This window comes from Aedes albopictus, chromosome 2, assembly GCF_035046485.1.
Source record: "Aedes albopictus strain Foshan chromosome 2, AalbF5, whole genome shotgun sequence".
NCBI lineage: Eukaryota > Metazoa > Arthropoda > Insecta > Diptera > Culicidae > Aedes > Aedes albopictus.
Genome location: NC_085137.1, coordinates 46,811,832 through 46,829,844, shown reverse-complemented (window position 1 = coordinate 46,829,844; position 18,013 = coordinate 46,811,832). Strand labels below are relative to the sequence as shown.

The 18,013-nt window shown below is 40.8% G+C and overlaps 4 protein-coding genes across 4 annotated transcripts; 2 read left to right on the top strand and 2 right to left on the bottom strand.

Annotated features, from left to right (window-relative positions):
• Positions 1-57: 57 nt before the first annotated feature.
• On the top strand, positions 58-8,731 carry LOC115265506 (zinc finger protein 112). Its single transcript, XM_029870944.2, has 4 exons — positions 58-267; positions 6,452-7,674; positions 7,737-7,855; positions 7,926-8,731. The coding sequence occupies exons 1-3, from the start codon at positions 240-242 to the stop codon at positions 7,788-7,790; spliced, it is 1,305 nt and encodes a 434-aa protein (XP_029726804.1). The 5' UTR covers positions 58-239; the 3' UTR covers positions 7,791-7,855; positions 7,926-8,731.
• Positions 8,732-8,888: 157 nt separating this feature from the next.
• LOC109621331 (uncharacterized) lies at positions 8,889-9,828 on the bottom strand. The gene is made up of 2 exons (XM_020075362.3): positions 9,290-9,828; positions 8,889-9,233 (listed from the first exon to the last, which is right to left on the bottom strand). The coding sequence occupies exons 1-2, from the start codon at positions 9,755-9,757 to the stop codon at positions 8,901-8,903; spliced, it is 801 nt and encodes a 266-aa protein (XP_019930921.2). The 5' UTR covers positions 9,758-9,828; the 3' UTR covers positions 8,889-8,900.
• Positions 9,829-12,048: 2,220 nt separating this feature from the next.
• LOC109621332 (zinc finger protein 184) lies at positions 12,049-14,279 on the top strand. The gene is made up of 4 exons (XM_029870946.2): positions 12,049-12,186; positions 12,243-13,642; positions 13,708-13,844; positions 13,904-14,279. Exons 1-4 carry the CDS (start codon positions 12,156-12,158, stop codon positions 14,067-14,069), a joined length of 1,734 nt encoding a protein of 577 aa, XP_029726806.1. The 5' UTR covers positions 12,049-12,155; the 3' UTR covers positions 14,070-14,279.
• Positions 14,280-14,931: 652 nt separating this feature from the next.
• Positions 14,932-17,428, bottom strand: LOC109421502 (zinc finger protein 391). Its single transcript, XM_019695995.4, has 3 exons — positions 17,271-17,428; positions 15,980-17,121; positions 14,932-15,723 (listed from the first exon to the last, which is right to left on the bottom strand). Exons 1-3 carry the CDS (start codon positions 17,320-17,322, stop codon positions 14,974-14,976), a joined length of 1,944 nt encoding a protein of 647 aa, XP_019551540.2. The 5' UTR covers positions 17,323-17,428; the 3' UTR covers positions 14,932-14,973.
• Positions 17,429-18,013: the final 585 nt, after the last annotated feature.

Genomic DNA, 18,013 nt, shown 5'->3' with positions numbered 1-18,013 from the left:
ACCCATTTGTCAATGAACGGGAAAGAGCGGGATGAAGCAAGTTCGAGCAAGTTCAACCTACGTCGTTGAACAGGACTAATAACATCAACCTAAAAGAGAACATTCGTTTTCGCATCTACAGTTACGGATTTTCATTAATTATCCACTACTTGGTTATTTGTTATTGTTAAAGACTAGAGTTTATCTTCCTGCATTCTGTGTACACGTAACTGTTTCAGTTGTTAGATATAATTTCTCCAATGAACGGGCACTGTAGTGAAAACAATAGTAAGTATCCGACGAGACTTTTTTTTCTTCAATCTGCTACACAGATATTTTTGATTAATCTTAATCATTATTCTGTTATTCTGTTATAATCAACGCACCCCCGGGCCGTGGCCAATCTGCGTTGAATCGCTGGGCGATACGTCTACCAGTAGACTTGTATCTGCCCTATGATAAACCGATTAGCATAGCAAGTCCTTTCCACTGATGAGTAGGCTCGAATGTCCCGCTCCTCCCTATAACCCATAGGGGGAAATAAGGAGTTTTCAGTTTCAAGTTTTGCATGAATCATGACACCTACTCTTTCTACCATAATGCTTTAAAAATTCTGAAATAAAAGAAAACTAATATGATGAAAATAATTGAGATGCAAGTTTTTATACAAAATTTAAAGATCAGTTATTTAAAGGTGAATTGAAGAAATGTTAAGTACGGTGCCTATATTATAAAATGTTCCGCACCGCCACGAATGTGATGAATAATCAAACACATAAATATTCTATTTGCCTAGTAGTAGAAAGAGTTGCGTGCCTGTTTATAAAAGTTTTTACTTATCTTGATTGCTCCGGACAATTTCCGTTTGTGTTTGGGAACTTCGTGGGTGTATCTTCAGAACTATGGCGTTTTCTGGAATTAAAAAATAAAAGGAAATACTGGGCCGCACAGCTCCGCGGCCCACTTATATTAGTATAAACATATATATATATATATATACTTTCACACTATTGGTTTCGGTTTCTTAGTTATTTTAAATTGATATGGCAAGAAAACATTATTAAGCATTAGACATTCAAAACATATTAGGGTTTACTCACAAAACAACTATCACATATGAAAATACTGATATTGAAAATTAAAATTAATATTAATCACAAGTAAATACAATGTCAGCACTGTGAATGAGCAATTTGAATACACGAGATACTATTATTTGTTGCATATTGATTGTTAAAATTAACCAAATATGTAGTGGAAAGCCCAGACAACAATATTCCAAGTCTGCTGACTCCAGAAAGATCCCAAGATTCGTCACAAAGCACAAATGTTTTCATTATGATTCACAACGACTCTCGCAACCCTTCCCGACTCAACCGACTGGAACTGTTTTCTGAGTATAGAAACTACTAAGCCCTAGCAGGTTCCTCCTGTTTATCGAGCCTTTCTGATAAATCAGCTATACTCCATCTGTAGCAGCCGGTTCGCAATGAACCGCTGGATGCGCATTAAAGTGTTAAAGGTGATATTTTCATTACAAGAATTATAATTAACTTCCTTAACTTAAATACCGTCAAACCCTGTGATCTTGGCTAGGGAGTAAACAGTTACGTGAAGTTGTATCAAAATTCTACAGAGTGTTGGGGAAGGGGAGGGGAAATAAACATACTTCTTCCTACACCTAGCAGTTCGGATCTTCTGTTCACACTGTCATTCCAACCTTCTTTCAGTGTGAAACGTTTTTGGATCTGTAACGGGTGGTATCACTTTACGCTACTCTTCTATCATGAACATAGATAACTACTTTTAAAAATAAAAGTTTTGTCCTACTACCTATTTTATACCTGAAAGATGTTAATTGGTCAAATGTTTCGTTCAGCAAGTCTATGTCCATATTGATGAAACAAACCTTCTATTAATGAGTAATAATGTTGCTTACAGTTGTGAGGCAATATAACATTCAACTCGTTGAGTGCAAGTTATGAACCTGCAGAAAATTTCTTATTAGGCTGTTACCTCTAAAACTACTAAACACATATTGAAACGTGAAATTGTATTGTAATAATTGATCCTAATCTTAACCCTATCACTGGAACGCGTTTGAAGCAAATTGATATTGCTAATGATTTGGTTGGGCATTAAAAGTTTTTTGGTTTCGACAATAGTCACATACTATGCCCTACGACATTGACGATTCTATTGTCTATGGCTCACCTATTTCGTGCCACCCAGCAAGGACTTGGTCTGGTACCCAATTCAGTATATTCGCTCCACGTAATATACCGCACCTCTTTTGATTTGTGATATATTACGCGGAACATTACTCTCTTCATTCGGATAGCGGCTATGTAACCCATTGGATTAAAAGCCTCCATCAAACATGAAGCGATTAATCGGAGACTGAAGACTCTATACCAAATTTGGCTCAGAGACAGGTAATCAGTGAGGTCAGTTTTTCTCGTTTGTCAGAGACGATTGATACGTATTAAGACAAACTTTCCACTGCATCTGCCAGCAATAATCGGTGATCGATCAACATTCCGAGTACCCCAATTTACACAAAAATGTCAAGGATCACCGCTCATGCTTTACAATACAGTTGGAAAAACTAGAACAACACCTGGCCACAATGATGCATTAAGCACTAAAGCGGACCGGAAGTGTTGGTGAGCCAGCCCCCACCATTTTTGATTAATCTTAATCATTAATCATGATTAAATTTATGATTAATCATTAACGCTCTGGTTCAGCGTTTCTCAAACTATGGGTCGCGATGACTTGAACGATATTGTAATAAATGTCTTAATCAACTTATATCAAATGATATTGCAAGCCATTTTCTAATTTACAAATACTCGGTACAAAAAATCGGTAGAGTTATCTCCAGACATTCGGTTTCTCCTTAATTCTATTCAAAATTTTATATTGTAAGTCTAAGTCTGGATTATATCGAGTATTAAAACTACTGTCTGAATTCTGAAACAGATTTTGATCAGTTTAAGATTAGGGTAAAATTTGAGATTTGACTTGTGTTTTGGAAAGAAATGAGTTCAAGTTGTTTCTTATAATTAGCATTTTCAGGATTTATAGGACAAGTTCACCAGTTAAAATATCAGAAAAAAAAAATAGAAACACCAAACCTTACTTTTACTGAACTTCAGTAAAGCTAAACTTTGGTAAAATTCAGCTAAACATCGATAATCTGAACTGAAAAGTGATTTCAATAAAAATAGAAATAAAATAAGTGTGTAAGAAGGACATGACTACAAATTTCAAGAGGATTTGTCTGACCATCCAGCAGTACTCTAAAAAGTTCTACTTGGTGTTCACCGACTTGCTATAAATATGTACAGGGTGTTAGGTTCATGAGTGCAAACTTTTTAAAGGGTGATAGAGGACCATAAATGGTGAAAAAAAATTGTTCTACGCATATGGTCAAATCTCAACCGTTACGTAGTTATTGAACTTTCCATATTTTTGTTTATTAATGCCTTAACTGGCTATAACTTTAAAATGATCAAACTTATCGCAGTTTGTTTACCCTTATTCGAAAGGTTATTGAATTTTCTATCAAATGGCATCTTTGAATCGATTGGTTTAGTTAAATAACTGAGTTTTCTAGAACAAAATAGCTAAAAATAGTGTGTTTTAATTTGTTTTTGTCAATTATCTTTGAAACATGCGTAATAAAATAAAATTCTTTCTTAGGCAAAACTGTGGTCCCTATTCCACTCTACAATTCATTCTTTGACATCAAACATCTAGCTCTTATCGTTTTCTTGTAATTTTGATTTAAATGTGCGGCACAGAGCGCAAAAAAGTGCTTACCATGACAATTGCAAATTTATGATCTTAAATGCGATGTTTAAATCGAAATTGCAAGAGAACGATAAGAGATAGAAGTTTGATGTCCAAGAACGAATTGTAGAGTAAAACAGGGGCCACAACTTTGCCAAAGATTTTTTTTAAATTATTACGCATTTTTCAAAGATAATTGACAAAAACAAATTAAAACACACTACTTTTGAGCTATTTGCTTTAGAAAACTTAGTTAATTGACTAAACCGATCGGTTCAAAGATGCGATTTGATAGAAAATTCAATAATTTTTCGAATAAGGGTAAAAAAACTGCGATAAGTTTGATCATTTTAAAGTTATAGTCAGTTAGGGTAATGAGAGTCACAAACATGGGAAGTTCAATAACTACGTAACGGTTGAGATTTGGCCATATGCGTAGAACATTTTCTTTTCACCATTTATGGTTCTCAATCACCCTTTAAAAAGTTTGCACTCAGGAAACTAACACCCTGTACAGTACACTCAGCCAAATAACCTTAAGATTTCCATAAGGCCCAACTTATGAAACGGCCTTTAAATAATTCATAATGATTCGGATGAATTTCATAAGGTCACTTTATGACGTAAAATCGTCTCACAACTTGGCTTTTATTCATGTTTAGCAACATTGAATTCTCAAGCGTCGATAGCCGTGTGGATAAGACACGGGCTCGGTGATCCCGACGGTCATGGATCGAATCCAGTCTGCATCATTTTAAGATTTTTTTTTTTTATTTTCATAAGTCTATCTTATGAAATTTGTCATTGCAAGCACGATCAATTTTCATAAGGTATTCTTATGTCATCCATAAGAATTAGTTATAGCAAATTTTCATAAGGTATTTCGATGAACTTTGCTAGTTTTTTTCGCTGAGTGTAGACGTTCGGTCGGTGCAAACGGTTTAACTGCAATAAGCTATTTTACGAGACGTTCTACCGGTGGGCCGCTCATTGTTATTGTTTACATTTGATGTTTTTGTTTTCGTGAAAAGTAGCATAACATGTGGTGAGCGCCAATCAGATTTTTGCTGGCAGAGATGTTTCGGTTTCTAATGTGGCATGTATCAATCCCCCGTGCTGCATGGTGTCACTAGCAGATGAAAAAAACATCCCCACGATCTACGGATATTAATTATAGTGGGCGGATTGACGCATTTTTCCACACAAATGAACCCCGTTTAATGGATGGGCCTGTATCACATGTTATGCTAGCGAAAATGTAAATAAATGGGCCCACCGGTTGGACTTCAAAGCTGGTAAACATTCAAAAAACAGCTGATTTGAAACGTCTCATAAAATGCCTTATGCTTTTTAACTGCAAGTCCGGTAAGTGCAACAAATTTGCAGTTATCGCACCGCTAAACGTCAAAATGGTGCGCCATGTTAGCCCAAATGAACAGTCGGATCACGTTCACGGTTATTTTTTGTCGTTTGACAACTTGTTGACATCTGTCAGTCGTTGCAGTTATCGAATTTCATTCGCTAAGTGAAACGTAAACATGTTGCAGTTATCGAACGTCTACTGTATAACATTTTCAACACGATCTTTTATTTTAAAGTTCTGCAGAAGCATAACATTGCCAGTATACCTGCAAAGACTTTGTATAAATTGTATTTTTTTGTTTATTTATAGAATGCATGAGAGAACATATAAAACCTTGTTTTATAGTGTTGAAAGGAAATAGACCGGTTAGATTTATTGAAAACTTGAAAACTTATCTAAACTTATTTAGACTAACAGTATACTGAAGCTGAGCGCTATGAATTAAAAAAAAACTATTTTTTAGTTTGAGTTCTGCATTACGTAAGTTTTTTTTAACCTAAGAAAGTGAAAAAATGTACCCTCAGTGTACCAGTAGCCGCTCGTGTTCCAATAGCCGCTCACGAACGTAGAAAACAAGGTTCCCTGTAAAAATACAATCTTTTTTCCACGGATATTTAAAATATGCGTGCCGAATTATATGCGGATTAAAACGGGAGCGGGACGTTTGGCATAAAGTCATTTGGCATAAGGTCGTTTGGCATAAGGTCACTTGGCATAAAGACATTTGACATAACGGTCATTTGGCATAATGGACATTTGGCATAACCGAATTGCACCCTTCTTTATTATGCCAAGTGTCCATTATGCCAAATGACCGTTATGCCAAATGACTTTATGCCAAGTGACCTTATGCCAAATGGCCTTATGCCAAATGACTTTATGCCAAATGACACAGACCCGATTAAAACAATGGTACATATTTATGCCAATAAACATCATTTTCATGGCGGTGAGCGGCTATTGGAACACGAGCGGCTACTGGTACACTGACGGTATTTATTTCAAAATTTTATTTTTTTTTTAATAAAAATGCACACTGGTGGGTCGCCAAATTCTATGAAAATTAAAAGTGGGTCGCAAGCTTAAAAAGTTTGAGAACCCCTGCTCTGGTTAATAAACAGCACTATTATTTAATATCCCTAATAACGAGTTCAAAGCTTGTACAATCGCGTACAATTCCGCAATGACCAGTACTATTTATATCACCGAAAGTATTTGCTATAACCTGCTATAACTAAACAATCAGACCTAAACAGACACGTACCATCTAGTTGGTAGATTTCATGATAATCTTTTTTTTTTGCTTCACAGTTAAACAAGAATCACCACACGAGACTGATTATGAGTATAAGCACGATGATATGCCAATATCAAGTAAAGAACCATCATATGCTTCCTCAGGGTTTAATCTTCCATCGACCATCATGCCCTATGATTGCGTTCTTATCAAACAGAAACCGAACGCTTTTTTATCAAGCGACCGTACTGACGTCGATGAATATAACGAGGACAACCCGGAATTGAATTTAAAAGTGGATGAATCGAGGTTTACCTCTGAATCGTCATATCAATCCGAGTCTATTAAGCAAGAACCCGAGCTTATCATAGAATCTGACGCCGATGAGTTGCCTCCTGATCATGAGGAAACCAATGCAACGAATAACCAAGTAGATTCACATAGATGCTATCTCTGCGGTCAAACGTTCGCCGACTCGGAAAGCTGCGATTGGCACCTCACAGAGCACCTGGACATGCTACCCTACGAATGCGAGATATGCACGCATGAAACTGGTATTCCGGTAAAGATCACTGCTTCGTTGGTTCAACTTCATCGACACGTCAAAATGCACACAAACCGATTCAAATGTCCAAGGTGCCCTCTGCGAAGCAAAACGAAGCAATCATTGAGGGAACACGTTCGGCTAAAGCCTGGCGGAAACGATGAGGACAAACACACGTGTACGGTCTGTGGAAAGCAGATGACCAGAAAGTACCTGATGAGACACAAGCGGGAACACGAATCGCTGGAACAAGGCCGATTCAAGTGTTCGGTTTGTGGCAAAATGTTCAAAACCAGACAGTGTCTGACTGTGCACGAACGATTGCACACCGACGAGCATCCGTATCAGTGCAAGTTTTGCCCGAAAACCTTCAAGAACCTCGGAACTTTCATCGGCCACGAACGAATTCATACGGGCGAGAAACCTTACCCCTGTCAAGTTTGCGGTAAAACTTATCGATGGTTGGTCTCGCTCAAGAGCCACCTGGAAGCCGCTCACGGAACGAGTGTGGAAACAGCTACAAAGCCGGCTGACTCATTGGGGAACTACAAATGTGAATTCGAAGGATGTGATTACAACACCACGAAGAGGGCCCAGCTCAGCCATCACAGAGCGAAGCATAGAATGAAGTTCCAATGCGAGACGTGTTCGAAAAAGTTTGCTACCGGAAATGAGCTGAGAAGCCACGAGAATACACATAAGACCACCAAGGACTACCATTGTGAGCAGTGCTCGAAAAGTTTTCGCACGAAGGTGAGATTTCCACATATATAATATTTGGCAGTTTGATGATACGGTGTGATGAACATTTTCAGAGATACTTAGAAAAACATATGGCGGTGCATAGCAAGATTCGACCGTTTGAGTGATAAACCTGCGGGGAGGCGTACCTTCAGAAGAAACAACTTACGAAACACCTCTTGAAGAATGTTGAGTGAGTTTCATTACCTATGTATTTAAAAAGGGCAACAGATAATGTTCGATGTTTTTTCGTTCGATTTTAGGTGTCAAAAAGCAGACCAAGTGGACGTTATCGGTGAAAAAGAGATCTCATTAAATCCAAACAACAGAGAAAGTGTGACTGTGGAATAAAATCTTAATTTTTGCGTCTACATAATAGCATTTTTAGTACCCGAAAAGCCTTGCAACTGCAAGCTCGAGCTTCTTCTGTTTTCCAGGCTGGGCGGCTGATCAACGTTAGAGTGACAATTAACTGCCGTGAATCGCAGTCCCATCTTTGCTGGATTTCCTATGCAAATGGGACAGATATGCGATTCACGGCAGTTAAGGACTCTAAGCAAAACTGTGCACCATGGTCTTACGGCGTAGGTTAGGGGATTATAGTCCCCTAGCCTACATCGATCCAGCCATACACAAGAAGTATCCGCTTACTCGCTGATCTATTGAAAGATTGCGGGTTCTCATCGTTGCGCTGCTGAGTTGGACAGGATCTATGGTGCGATCGTTTTGAGATAATCATATCACCCACTAGAGCTGGAAACAGCTTCCATTATGATAGGTGATATACAGAGTTTGGGTGATCGGTTAGAGGTCGATCGACAGAGGAATGTTCAACTTCAGTACAATCAAAGTGAACAATCCACAATCAGGAATTACTGATGATTATATTCAAAGACGCGAGCTCAGACGAGAATACGTTTGCTGCCTAAGCTTCGACGTCATCAAAGGAGACCTAAATGATCAGGTAGGCCAGGAGGAGGAATTCAGACCGACGAACAAAAATAGTCTACGACCAGATTTTGAGAATAGCTTAACTAAATTAAAGACTAGAGAAAGAAGACAAACCAATCCGATTTGTATTTAGATGAGAATCCATCCTTAGCTAGGTTTTAAATGGACTCCTGGAAGGAATTCAAATCGATCCTTTTCCAGGTATGTATAGGAGTACTTGAAAATAAGTAACTTACAGGGCTCTGTTCGGCGCAGATCAACAACATCAGCGTAGGTATAATCCGCCATCAAACTTTTATTCCCTTCAAGGCCACATTCCTGAACTTCGCCTTCAGCGAAGTTTTCTTCTTGTAGGCCTTGATTTCCTTCTTGGTCGGGGGCTTGGTTTTCTTCTTGTCCAAATAGGGATCGCGTTCGACGACTTTGGGCTGCACTTTCGGCACCAGGGTAACTTCTTTCGCTTCCGGTTTGGCGCGATTCTTTTTCCGCATTTTCCTAATCTCGGCATTCTTTTTCTCTAGCTGCAGGATTTTCTGATGGGATTTCTTCTTGCCACTCTCCGACAGTTGAACCCGGATCTGGCGACCATCCAGGTAGGACCCGTGCAGCAGGAAAGCTTTCTGCAATGGAAACCCGTTAAAATATTCTTCCCCAAAACGTCGTTAAACCTTTTCACCTGAAATCCTTCCGCATCGAGCATTTCGACGAACGCAAAGCCGGACGCCCGCTTCTTCGGTATCCGGACACTCTTCACTCGACCGGCCTTCCTGAAGTGCTCTTCGATTTCTTCCTTGGACGTGGAAAAGTTCACATTTGAAACGTTTAGCACCAGCCGTTTGTTGTTCTTGATCGTTTGCAGGATATCCGCAATCTGTCCCTTGGTCAACGTTGGTAAGTTAACATCGTCGTCGTCTTCCTCCTCCTCGCTGGATTCTTCACTTTCCGAGACTTTCGCCGTACGTTTGACCAGCTCTTTGCGAACTTGTTTCGGGAGCGGAAACTCTTCAGCCACGGTCTTCGGTACCTTGGTCAGCGTCATATGACGGTCCACTTCGTAGTCGGAACCGCTGTCATCGTCGTCGGGCTGGATCGGTTTGGCTTTCGGTGCCGGAACAACTACTGATTTACGTTTTATTTTGGCCATTTTTTTGACCAGCAATAAACTTTCCGGAACGAACGCGTGCACGAGGCAAAAATATGAATGGAAATGAGGAGAAAACGACAAGCAAAACAAAACCGAAAAAAAACTGACAGCACCGACCACATCGCCAGCATTTTCGTTCACGCTATTAAGAGCAACCCCACCTTACATTTTTTTTGAGTAATCCAGATTCTATCATAAACTGAAACCTCCGTCCAAAAATTAGTCGAATTTGAAAATACATATCATAATTTTTGATGGTTTTAAAATGCATTCAAAGTTTGTATGGGATTTTTTTTTCTGTTCGGAGCGAACTGACATTTTATCGATTGAACTGTCATAAACCTTCTAGGGAAATTAATCATCAAAATCTCGATCAAAATAAAAAAAATTGGGACGCAATAGGGCACTGCATTGTTTTGATTTTATATTGGATTTTGACGTTTCTTGGCCTTGTTGTTTACAAAATGTCTGTAAGAGTGAAAGAGAAGGAGAGAATTTCATGCAGTACCACGTTGTATGTTAATACTCTTTACTCAAATCTCTGTGAAGATTTACAGAGACTTTGCTCCAGGGCTTCACATAAGTAAAGAGTAGTCCTGTTCAACGACGCGGGTTAAACTTGCTCGATGTTTCTGCATCTTGCCCTTACCCATTAGTCAACAAACGTGTAAGAGTAGGATGCAGCAACTTCGAGCAAGTTCAACCTACGTCATTAAACAGGACTACAGTAGACGTTCGATAACTGCAACATGTTTACGTTTCACTTAGCGAACGAAAATCCGCTAACTGCAACGCCTGACAGTGTCAACTAACTATCAACTCTAGATTGAGTTTAAATAAGGGCGAAAGTAACATGAGCGAGTTCTCTTCATCGACTCTCTCTTCCGCAAATTAAAGTGACAAGATGCAAATTCAATCGAACTTTTTTACACTTAGACGCTAGATTGCATTGCAACCTAGCGATTTATGACCAAAAAGTTCAACCATACTTGCATCTTGTCACTTTAATTTGAAGAAGAGAGAGTCGATGAAGAGAACTAGCTCATGTTACTTTCGCCCTTATTTAAACTCAATCTAGAACTGACGTAAAATGAACGTGAACTTCATCCGATTGTTCATTTGGGCTAACATGGCGCACCATTCTGACATTTGGCGGTGCGATAACTGCAAATTTGTTGCACTTACCGAACTTGCAGTTAAAAAGCATTGCAGTTAAACCGTTTGCACCGACCGAACGTCTACCGTAGTATTTCGACACTGATTCTTCATTAGGGCCTAACTGAAATTTTCAATTTCTCTTCATCGATCCTCTCTTTGTGTTATTACAGAATGTGTATTGAATTTTTCCAATTTTTTTTGACTGAAATGCGAAGGAGATGACTACATCTTGCTATAGAAACAAAAAGAATAATAGTCCTGTTCAACGACGTAGGTTGAACTTGCTCGAACTTACTCCATCCCGCTCTTTCCCCTTTGTTGACAAATGGGTAAGAATAGGATGCAGCAACTTCGATCAAGTTCAACCTACGTCGTTGAACAGGACTAATGATTTTGTTCGTTTTGATCAAGTTATTAGCGAAAGAGAGAGTCGACGAAGAGAAATCGATCAAGTCAGTTAGGCCCTTATGAAAAATCATTGTCGATTTTACTCAGCTTTATTCATATGGCCTGAATGTTAGTGAGAGTATCTCTAGACTGAGTTTAAATAAGGGCGAAACTAACATGAGAGAGTTCTCTTCATCGACTCTCTCTTTTGCAAATTAAAGTGACAAGATGCAAATTCAATCGAACTTTTTTACACTTAGACGCTAGATTGCATCGCAACCTAGCGATTTATGACCAAAAAGTTCAACCATACTTGCATCTTGTCACTATAAGAGCCGATGCACACGGGCGGCGCGTCCACGCAGCGTGCACGCAAGTGCGTCCTGAGTTACACACAATCAAATGGGAGGATGCACACGAGAACGCAACGCTACCGCACCGCAACCGCGCCGCACCGTGTGCGGCACGCAATGTCAACGCATGCCCCACAGGAACGCTGCGGCGACGCAGCGTGAATTCACGCAGCGTCAATTAACGCTCGTGTGCATCGGCTCTAATTTGAAGAAGAGAGAGTCGATGAAGAGAACTCTCTCATGTTACTTTCGCCCTTATTTAAACTCAATCTAGATCTTACCTGGGGTATTTAGATACGTTGGACCTTCTGTGCTGTCGGTGTCAAAACATTTTCCAGCATTCTGGGGGGTTCATTCATGTCAGCATTCATTCATAAAACTAATGTTTGTTTACATCGACACCCACCCACCCATCCAGGTGCATCGTAAACGATCGGGATCGACGATAAATATCCCAAAAATAGGGTTTACTATTGGTTTTTATAAATAAAACATTTAAAATGAATGAAGCGGGATGGAGCAATTTCGAAGGTACGCTTTTCAGTTAGAAATTCATTGGTTTAAGTTCAAACAACGTCTGGTTTTAGTGAAACAAGAACCACCGCCAAGCGAAGACGAACGCGGCCCGAGTCCGGAGGTGCAGGACGTACGCGTATTGGACCAATACTGTCGGCTGTGTCTGCGGACTACTCCGGATTTTCTCGTGTCCCTAGTGTCCTACATCGGTGGGCTTCCGATTCCTTATGTGTTCCGGTCGGTCACCGGACTCGAGCTGGTCCTGAAAGATGCGTTTCCCAGTAAGGTGTGCCAGGGTTGTTTGGACTCGCTGGAGAATGCTTATAATGCACGGGAACGATTTGTCGCGAGCTATGCGTTGCTGGAGTCTTTCAGCAGTTCCAAGGATCGTTCGTTGATCGACCAGTTGAACGAATATCAGGGCGGTACGAACTTGGGTGTTAACGAAGAACCGTTGAATTCTAGTCTTGAGCCCACTCCTACTGTAAGCGAGCCCAAAACTATTAAACAGGAACCGGAACTAGACTTGGAGCCGGAGGAGCCTCCAGATCAAGAATCAAAGAAAACCATTAAGAAGCGTGTCAACAATCGCTATAAAAGTAAAATCAAAAAAGCTATGCTCGATCCAAATAAATGTTATATCTGTGGGCACATACACGAAAATGTCGAAAGTCTTGAGGCGCATCTACCGGAGCACGTTGGAATGATTCCGTACCAGTGCGAGGAATGTAAAGAGGCTGGCCTTCCGGCAAAAATCATTTCCGTTATATTGCTTCACAAGCATTTTCGGATGCATGCCAGTGCAATAAAATGTCCCAAATGTCCGATTCGCGTATCAACGATGGCCGCCTTGTACGGTCACATGCAAATCTACCATGGCGAGAACAGTGACACCGAATATACGTGCCAGATTTGCGACATGAAGCTGGTCAGTAAGTTTGCCTGGAAGAGACACGTGCGTTTCCACAAGGCTCGGGAAGACGGACGATATACGTGCACGATTTGCCAGAAGAAATTCGCCACGAAACCACACTTGACACGCCACGAAAGAAGCCACACGAATGAGCGCCCCTTCAAGTGCCATTTCTGTCCGAATAGCTATAAGACGCAGAATGTCCGGAACCGCCACGAACGGACTCACACCGGCGAGAAGGGTTTCCACTGTGAAATTTGTGGTAAACGGTATCGGCTCCGGAGTGTTCTGAACACGCATCTGGAGTCGGCCCACGGAGCACCCAAGGAACCGGAAGGACCGCTTCCAGTGATAAATTGTGACTTTGAGGGCTGCAACTACAGCACCACGAAGAAAGGCGCCATGTATAATCATAAGACAATTCACGAGCCCAAGTTCCAGTGTCAGTTTTGTCCGAAGCGATATCCCACTGGACAGAAACTGGAGATGCATCAGTTCGTTCACACGGGAGAGAAGAAGTTCCGCTGCCATCTTTGCCCGAAAAGCTTCCGTTCGAAGGTTGCGAAACCGATTAGTTTGAGTTTATGTGATAGTTTATATTGATAGGAATTTGAATCTTCCAGTTTACTTTGGATCAACACGTGGCAGCACACACCGCAACCGAACAGATTCCATGTGAAATATGCGGAAAAACGTTCGTGCGGGAGAGAAGTTTGAAGCAGCACCTTGTGAGGCATGCCAATTCTACATTGAATTTCGAGTAATATTTTTGTCTACTAGTCGTGTTGAATATTATTAAGCCATGTCCAATCTTTTCAGATGTGAAACTTGTGGTAAAAAGTTTCGATACCGGGGCGAACTAGTAAGACATGAAAAGACTCACGAGAAAGCTGCCAACAATACGAACTCGATAAGTGTTGGACAGGATAGTGAACAGTCAACGGTTACCGTGAAGCAAGAAGTAGAGGAGCTTCAAGACCAATAACTTAATGACTGCAATAACTTAGGTTTTATCACCTAACGTACTTGACTACTTTGTGATTCTTAGGTGGCGACCATCAAACCGAATAAATTGATCATTGCAGATACGCCAGTATGATACTAAGCGCGAGAATTATTATGAAAATTAGTTGAATACCACATCTAGTTGTATCGCCTATCCTGGATTCCATTCAATAAACTGTCAAAACTTGTAGTTCCATCAGAAATTCTTCATCTTTTCCTTGGCGTAACGTCTCAACTGATGAAGAGTTTGCTTATCAGCTTATGAACACTCCAACAGTATCCGCTGAGTTTCTTTTACCGATTTATTATTTTTGCATTCATATATCGTGTGTTGGATACGTACGATGATACCTACTCTATGCCCAAGTAAGTCAAGAATATTTCCGTTTCGAAAAGTTTTTGGAACGATTGGGAATCGAGCCCGTTACCCTCAGCATAGTCTTGCTGAATAGACGCGGATTTACAGCTTATTTCCGCTATATGAACAACTTCAATTTACAGCAGAGCTACCCAAGCTCGGTTTTCGCGGCGCTCCAACGTGTCGCAAGCTCGCTTTTTCATCTTGTTTTAGCAAACCTGCAAAAGGCTAGTGCGCCGCGAAAACAGAGTTTCGGAAGCGTGGATTTACAGGATCATTTATGTAACCAGTTACTTGGATAACTGTGGAAAATCTAGAGCTAATACTGCAAAGTGCAAGAACCTCGCAAAACCTGTGCAAGTATTAGTCAAACCAATCGTTCTAACATCCCCTTTCAAGTTGAAATGAAAGTCCAGAAATTTATAGAGAAAACAAGGCACGGATATTTCGAAGAATTCTCTTCATAAAGTGGACAAACTTGCTCTTCGACCTTCAGTATTCTTAAATATTTCTATTCTACGTTACCTTACAAATAAATCTCGTCCTCAAAATAATCGTAATCCTCCTCGATGATATCGTTCCCATTGCCGTACTCCAGCGTTTCGTGTTTGGCCCTCACGTGTTTCGTCAGTTCACCCTTCGTCTTGTAGTTGGCGCCACACATCGTACACTCGAACGGCCTCTTGGTCGAATGCGTGGCCACATGGGCCGCCAGATAGCGTGGCCGAGCGAACGATTTCCCACAGAGGTTGCACACATACCTTTGCTCGCCCTCGTGGATGGCCATGTGCTCCTTGAAGCTGTATAACCGTCGGAACGGTTTGTCGCAGACATCACACTGGTAGGGCTTTTCTCCGGTGTGAATAGTTTCGTGCTGTTTGAGCTGATTGGCGAAGGCAAACTTCTTGTCGCACATGTCGCACTCAAACGTCGACTGGTGCTTGCTACGTTTGTGTACGTACATCGCACCGTATTTGGTGGCCCTATAGTCGCATCCCTCGTACGGACACTTTGGATCCTTCAGCCTAGCCGGCTTTGGCGGTGGTTTCACCCCAGCTAATTTTGCACATTTGCTCGTTTGACGGTGTTCTTTCATCAGATCTCTCGCGTAGCAGACAAAATCACACGACGAACATTTCCACTTACCTTTCAGGTGGACCTGTTGATGCCCTCGAAGTTCATACACGTTGGCGAATGTTTTGTTGCACTCTCTACACGACAGGTCTCGGGTGTGAATCACTACGTGTCGTTTCAAGCGGTTCTTGGTGCCAAATGCCTGGAAAGATTTTTATTTATTCTTTTTTTATTCAGAGTTTTACTCTATCGTTAACTATTTATGGTTTTAGATGCGTCTTGATGTTGATAAGATAAAGACAACAATTTTATTTTTCATCAGGAAAATGAAGTATGTGTACAATTTATTTATATTAGAAGAATTGACGGATTTGGTAGTTTTTCAACTTATTACATACTATGAAAAGTATCCTCTACAGAAATCATATCGTTAGGGTATACTGCTTTGCCCAACTTACCTTATCGCACTGTGGACACTTGAACGAACCCTGCATGACGTGTTCGTGACTGCGCAAATGGTTGAGAAAAGTTTTCTGCACGCTGAACGTCCGATCGCAAACTTTGCAGTGGTACAACCCATCAGCATTGACCTCACTTTTGATGATCCGTTTTGGCGCTTCCTTTAAGTCTTTTTTAATCAAACTCACACCCTTTTTTCGCCTTTTTCTAGTGGGTGGCTCCTCTTGGATTGGTTCACGATCATTACTGTTCAGATCATCGCCATCTTTGTCCAGCGGTTCCTCCTCATCGAACCAGATGGGATCCTGCGATTCGTCGGTTTCACCACAGCTCACGATGGCCAACTCTTCCGATTCGCTCGGTTCATCTATTTGCTCCGACAGTTTTTCCTCTTCCTCAATCCATTCTTCGTCTTCTTCGACCTTAGTTATGATCAAGGACGGAGCATCCAATGTCGCTGAATCCGCCTCCTTATCTTCCTCTTGGATTTCTTTTTTAATGGACTTGACACTGTCTTGCGATTCTTCGTCCTGGCTACAATCTACCAGGCCGACTTTCTTGTCTTTCGCTGGAGATTCTTCATTCTCGCTGGATTCTTCCACAATCATCTCGAAATCTTCTGTCGATTGGACATCCTCCTCGATCACTTCACCTACCACTTCGATTATATCATCCAGCTGTTCTCCACTGAATTCGCTCTCTCCTTTATCGGTTGATTCTTTCTGAATTACCGGTTGCTCGCTTTCTTCGCTTGGCTTATCTTCCTCGACTGCTACCACAACCGTCTGCGACGCCGAAGTCAACTTCCTAAGCACCTCATCCGAGTAGGGCACTTTGATGGCGTCCTCGGTCTGTTGAAACCCATCCAGCTGATCGATCAGAGCCCCCTTCCAGCAGAAACTACGCAGCACTTCCTCCTGTTTACGGAACTCCTGGGCGATGCTGTACGCCAGGTCCAGCTTCGTCAGGCAGTGCTCGCAAATGACCCGCGGCAGCTGTTCGAGCGCATTCAGCATCGTTCCGGATACTTTCCAGAGCATCTCCGGAATCATGGTGCCGTTCAGTTCACTTGTTAGAGGGATTAACGACGGCTTTCGCAGGAGGCAAATCCGGCAGAAATCGTTCAGTGTCTGCGGGGGAGCTGGAATTGAGGTACGAACACAAACAGGAAAGCAATCTTAACAATATGTAGCTTAGGCGAGATGGACCAATCAATGGTCTTAGCCAGTCGAAAAGACAAGTCCAAAGAAAAAAAAAATATGTAGCTTAAATTGATTATCAATCAAATACCTGTGATTTTCTCTGGCTCAACTGAACACGATAAAGGTTGCGAACTATTCATTTTGGATGGAGATTTTACTTTAAACTCAATGAATTTATGATAAAAACCGATAAAAACTGTTCAAAAAAAATTTAATCACAAATTAACTTTGTTTATAAACACGATAGGTTTTTAATCTGAGCTGTCATTTTGCGCTTGGGCACAAATTACACATTATTCGGGAGTTACTTTGATTTGTGTAAATATACGGTCATCGAAAATATTTTAACCCAGTGAAGAAGTTCCCGCATAGATCCAAACCATACCTGAACAGCACCGGATATGGTTTATGGTCCATCCTCTACCATAATCAAAATGGTATATTCGACCGTAAGCCGACCATAGCTGGGTAATGTTCTGACCGTAATGGGTGATGTTTTTGAAGACTCGACCATACGGACAACGGGTCGTTAAGTATGTTTACCGTTTCAAAATCAGATTTTCTGCATACAAATTTCAGACGTGAACCGTAACGATAACGTACTCAATATAGTTGACCAATCTACACCTGGAAAGTTGATACTATGGTTGGGAAAAAATATTACTATAACCTCGACAACGGCAAAAAACAGTACGTACTATGGTTAAAGATTCTTTTTTTTTTTTTTTTTTTTTCCAAGTCATTTATTAAGGCTCATTTGTTTACATAAAAACTTTACGGAGCCACTTTTCTGGGCGAATAATTTCTTATTCTAAAAACAATTGAAAAAAA

What these genes read in the sequence shown, in the direction of transcription:
- LOC115265506 (XM_029870944.2), top strand. Translation starts at nt 240, where the DNA reads ATGAACGGGCACTGTAGTGAAAACAATA. An exon ending in GCACTGTAGTGAAAACAATA is followed by an intron (nt 268 to 6,451) that starts GTAAGTATCCGA and finishes TTTGCTTCACAG; the next exon opens with TTAAACAAGAATCACCACAC. An exon ending in CGAAAAGTTTTCGCACGAAG is followed by an intron (nt 7,675 to 7,736) that starts GTGAGATTTCCA and finishes GAACATTTTCAG; the next exon opens with AGATACTTAGAAAAACATAT.
- LOC109621331 (XM_020075362.3), bottom strand. Translation starts at nt 9,757, where the DNA reads ATGGCCAAAATAAAACGTAAATCAGTAGTTGTTCCGGCACCGAAAGCC. An exon ending in TCGATGCGGAAGGATTTCAG is followed by an intron (nt 9,234 to 9,289) that starts GTGAAAAGGTTT and finishes TTTCCATTGCAG; the next exon opens with AAAGCTTTCCTGCTGCACGG.
- LOC109621332 (XM_029870946.2), top strand. Translation starts at nt 12,156, where the DNA reads ATGAATGAAGCGGGATGGAGCAATTTCGAAG. An exon ending in GGGATGGAGCAATTTCGAAG is followed by an intron (nt 12,187 to 12,242) that starts GTACGCTTTTCA and finishes GTCTGGTTTTAG; the next exon opens with TGAAACAAGAACCACCGCCA. An exon ending in CGAAAAGCTTCCGTTCGAAG is followed by an intron (nt 13,643 to 13,707) that starts GTTGCGAAACCG and finishes TGAATCTTCCAG; the next exon opens with TTTACTTTGGATCAACACGT.
- LOC109421502 (XM_019695995.4), bottom strand. Translation starts at nt 17,322, where the DNA reads ATGAATAGTTCGCAACCTTTATCGTGTTCAGTTGAGCCAGAGAAAATC. An exon ending in TGAGCCAGAGAAAATCACAG is followed by an intron (nt 17,122 to 17,270) that starts GTATTTGATTGA and finishes CCTCAATTCCAG; the next exon opens with CTCCCCCGCAGACACTGAAC. An exon ending in AGTGTCCACAGTGCGATAAG is followed by an intron (nt 15,724 to 15,979) that starts GTAAGTTGGGCA and finishes AAATCTTTCCAG; the next exon opens with GCATTTGGCACCAAGAACCG.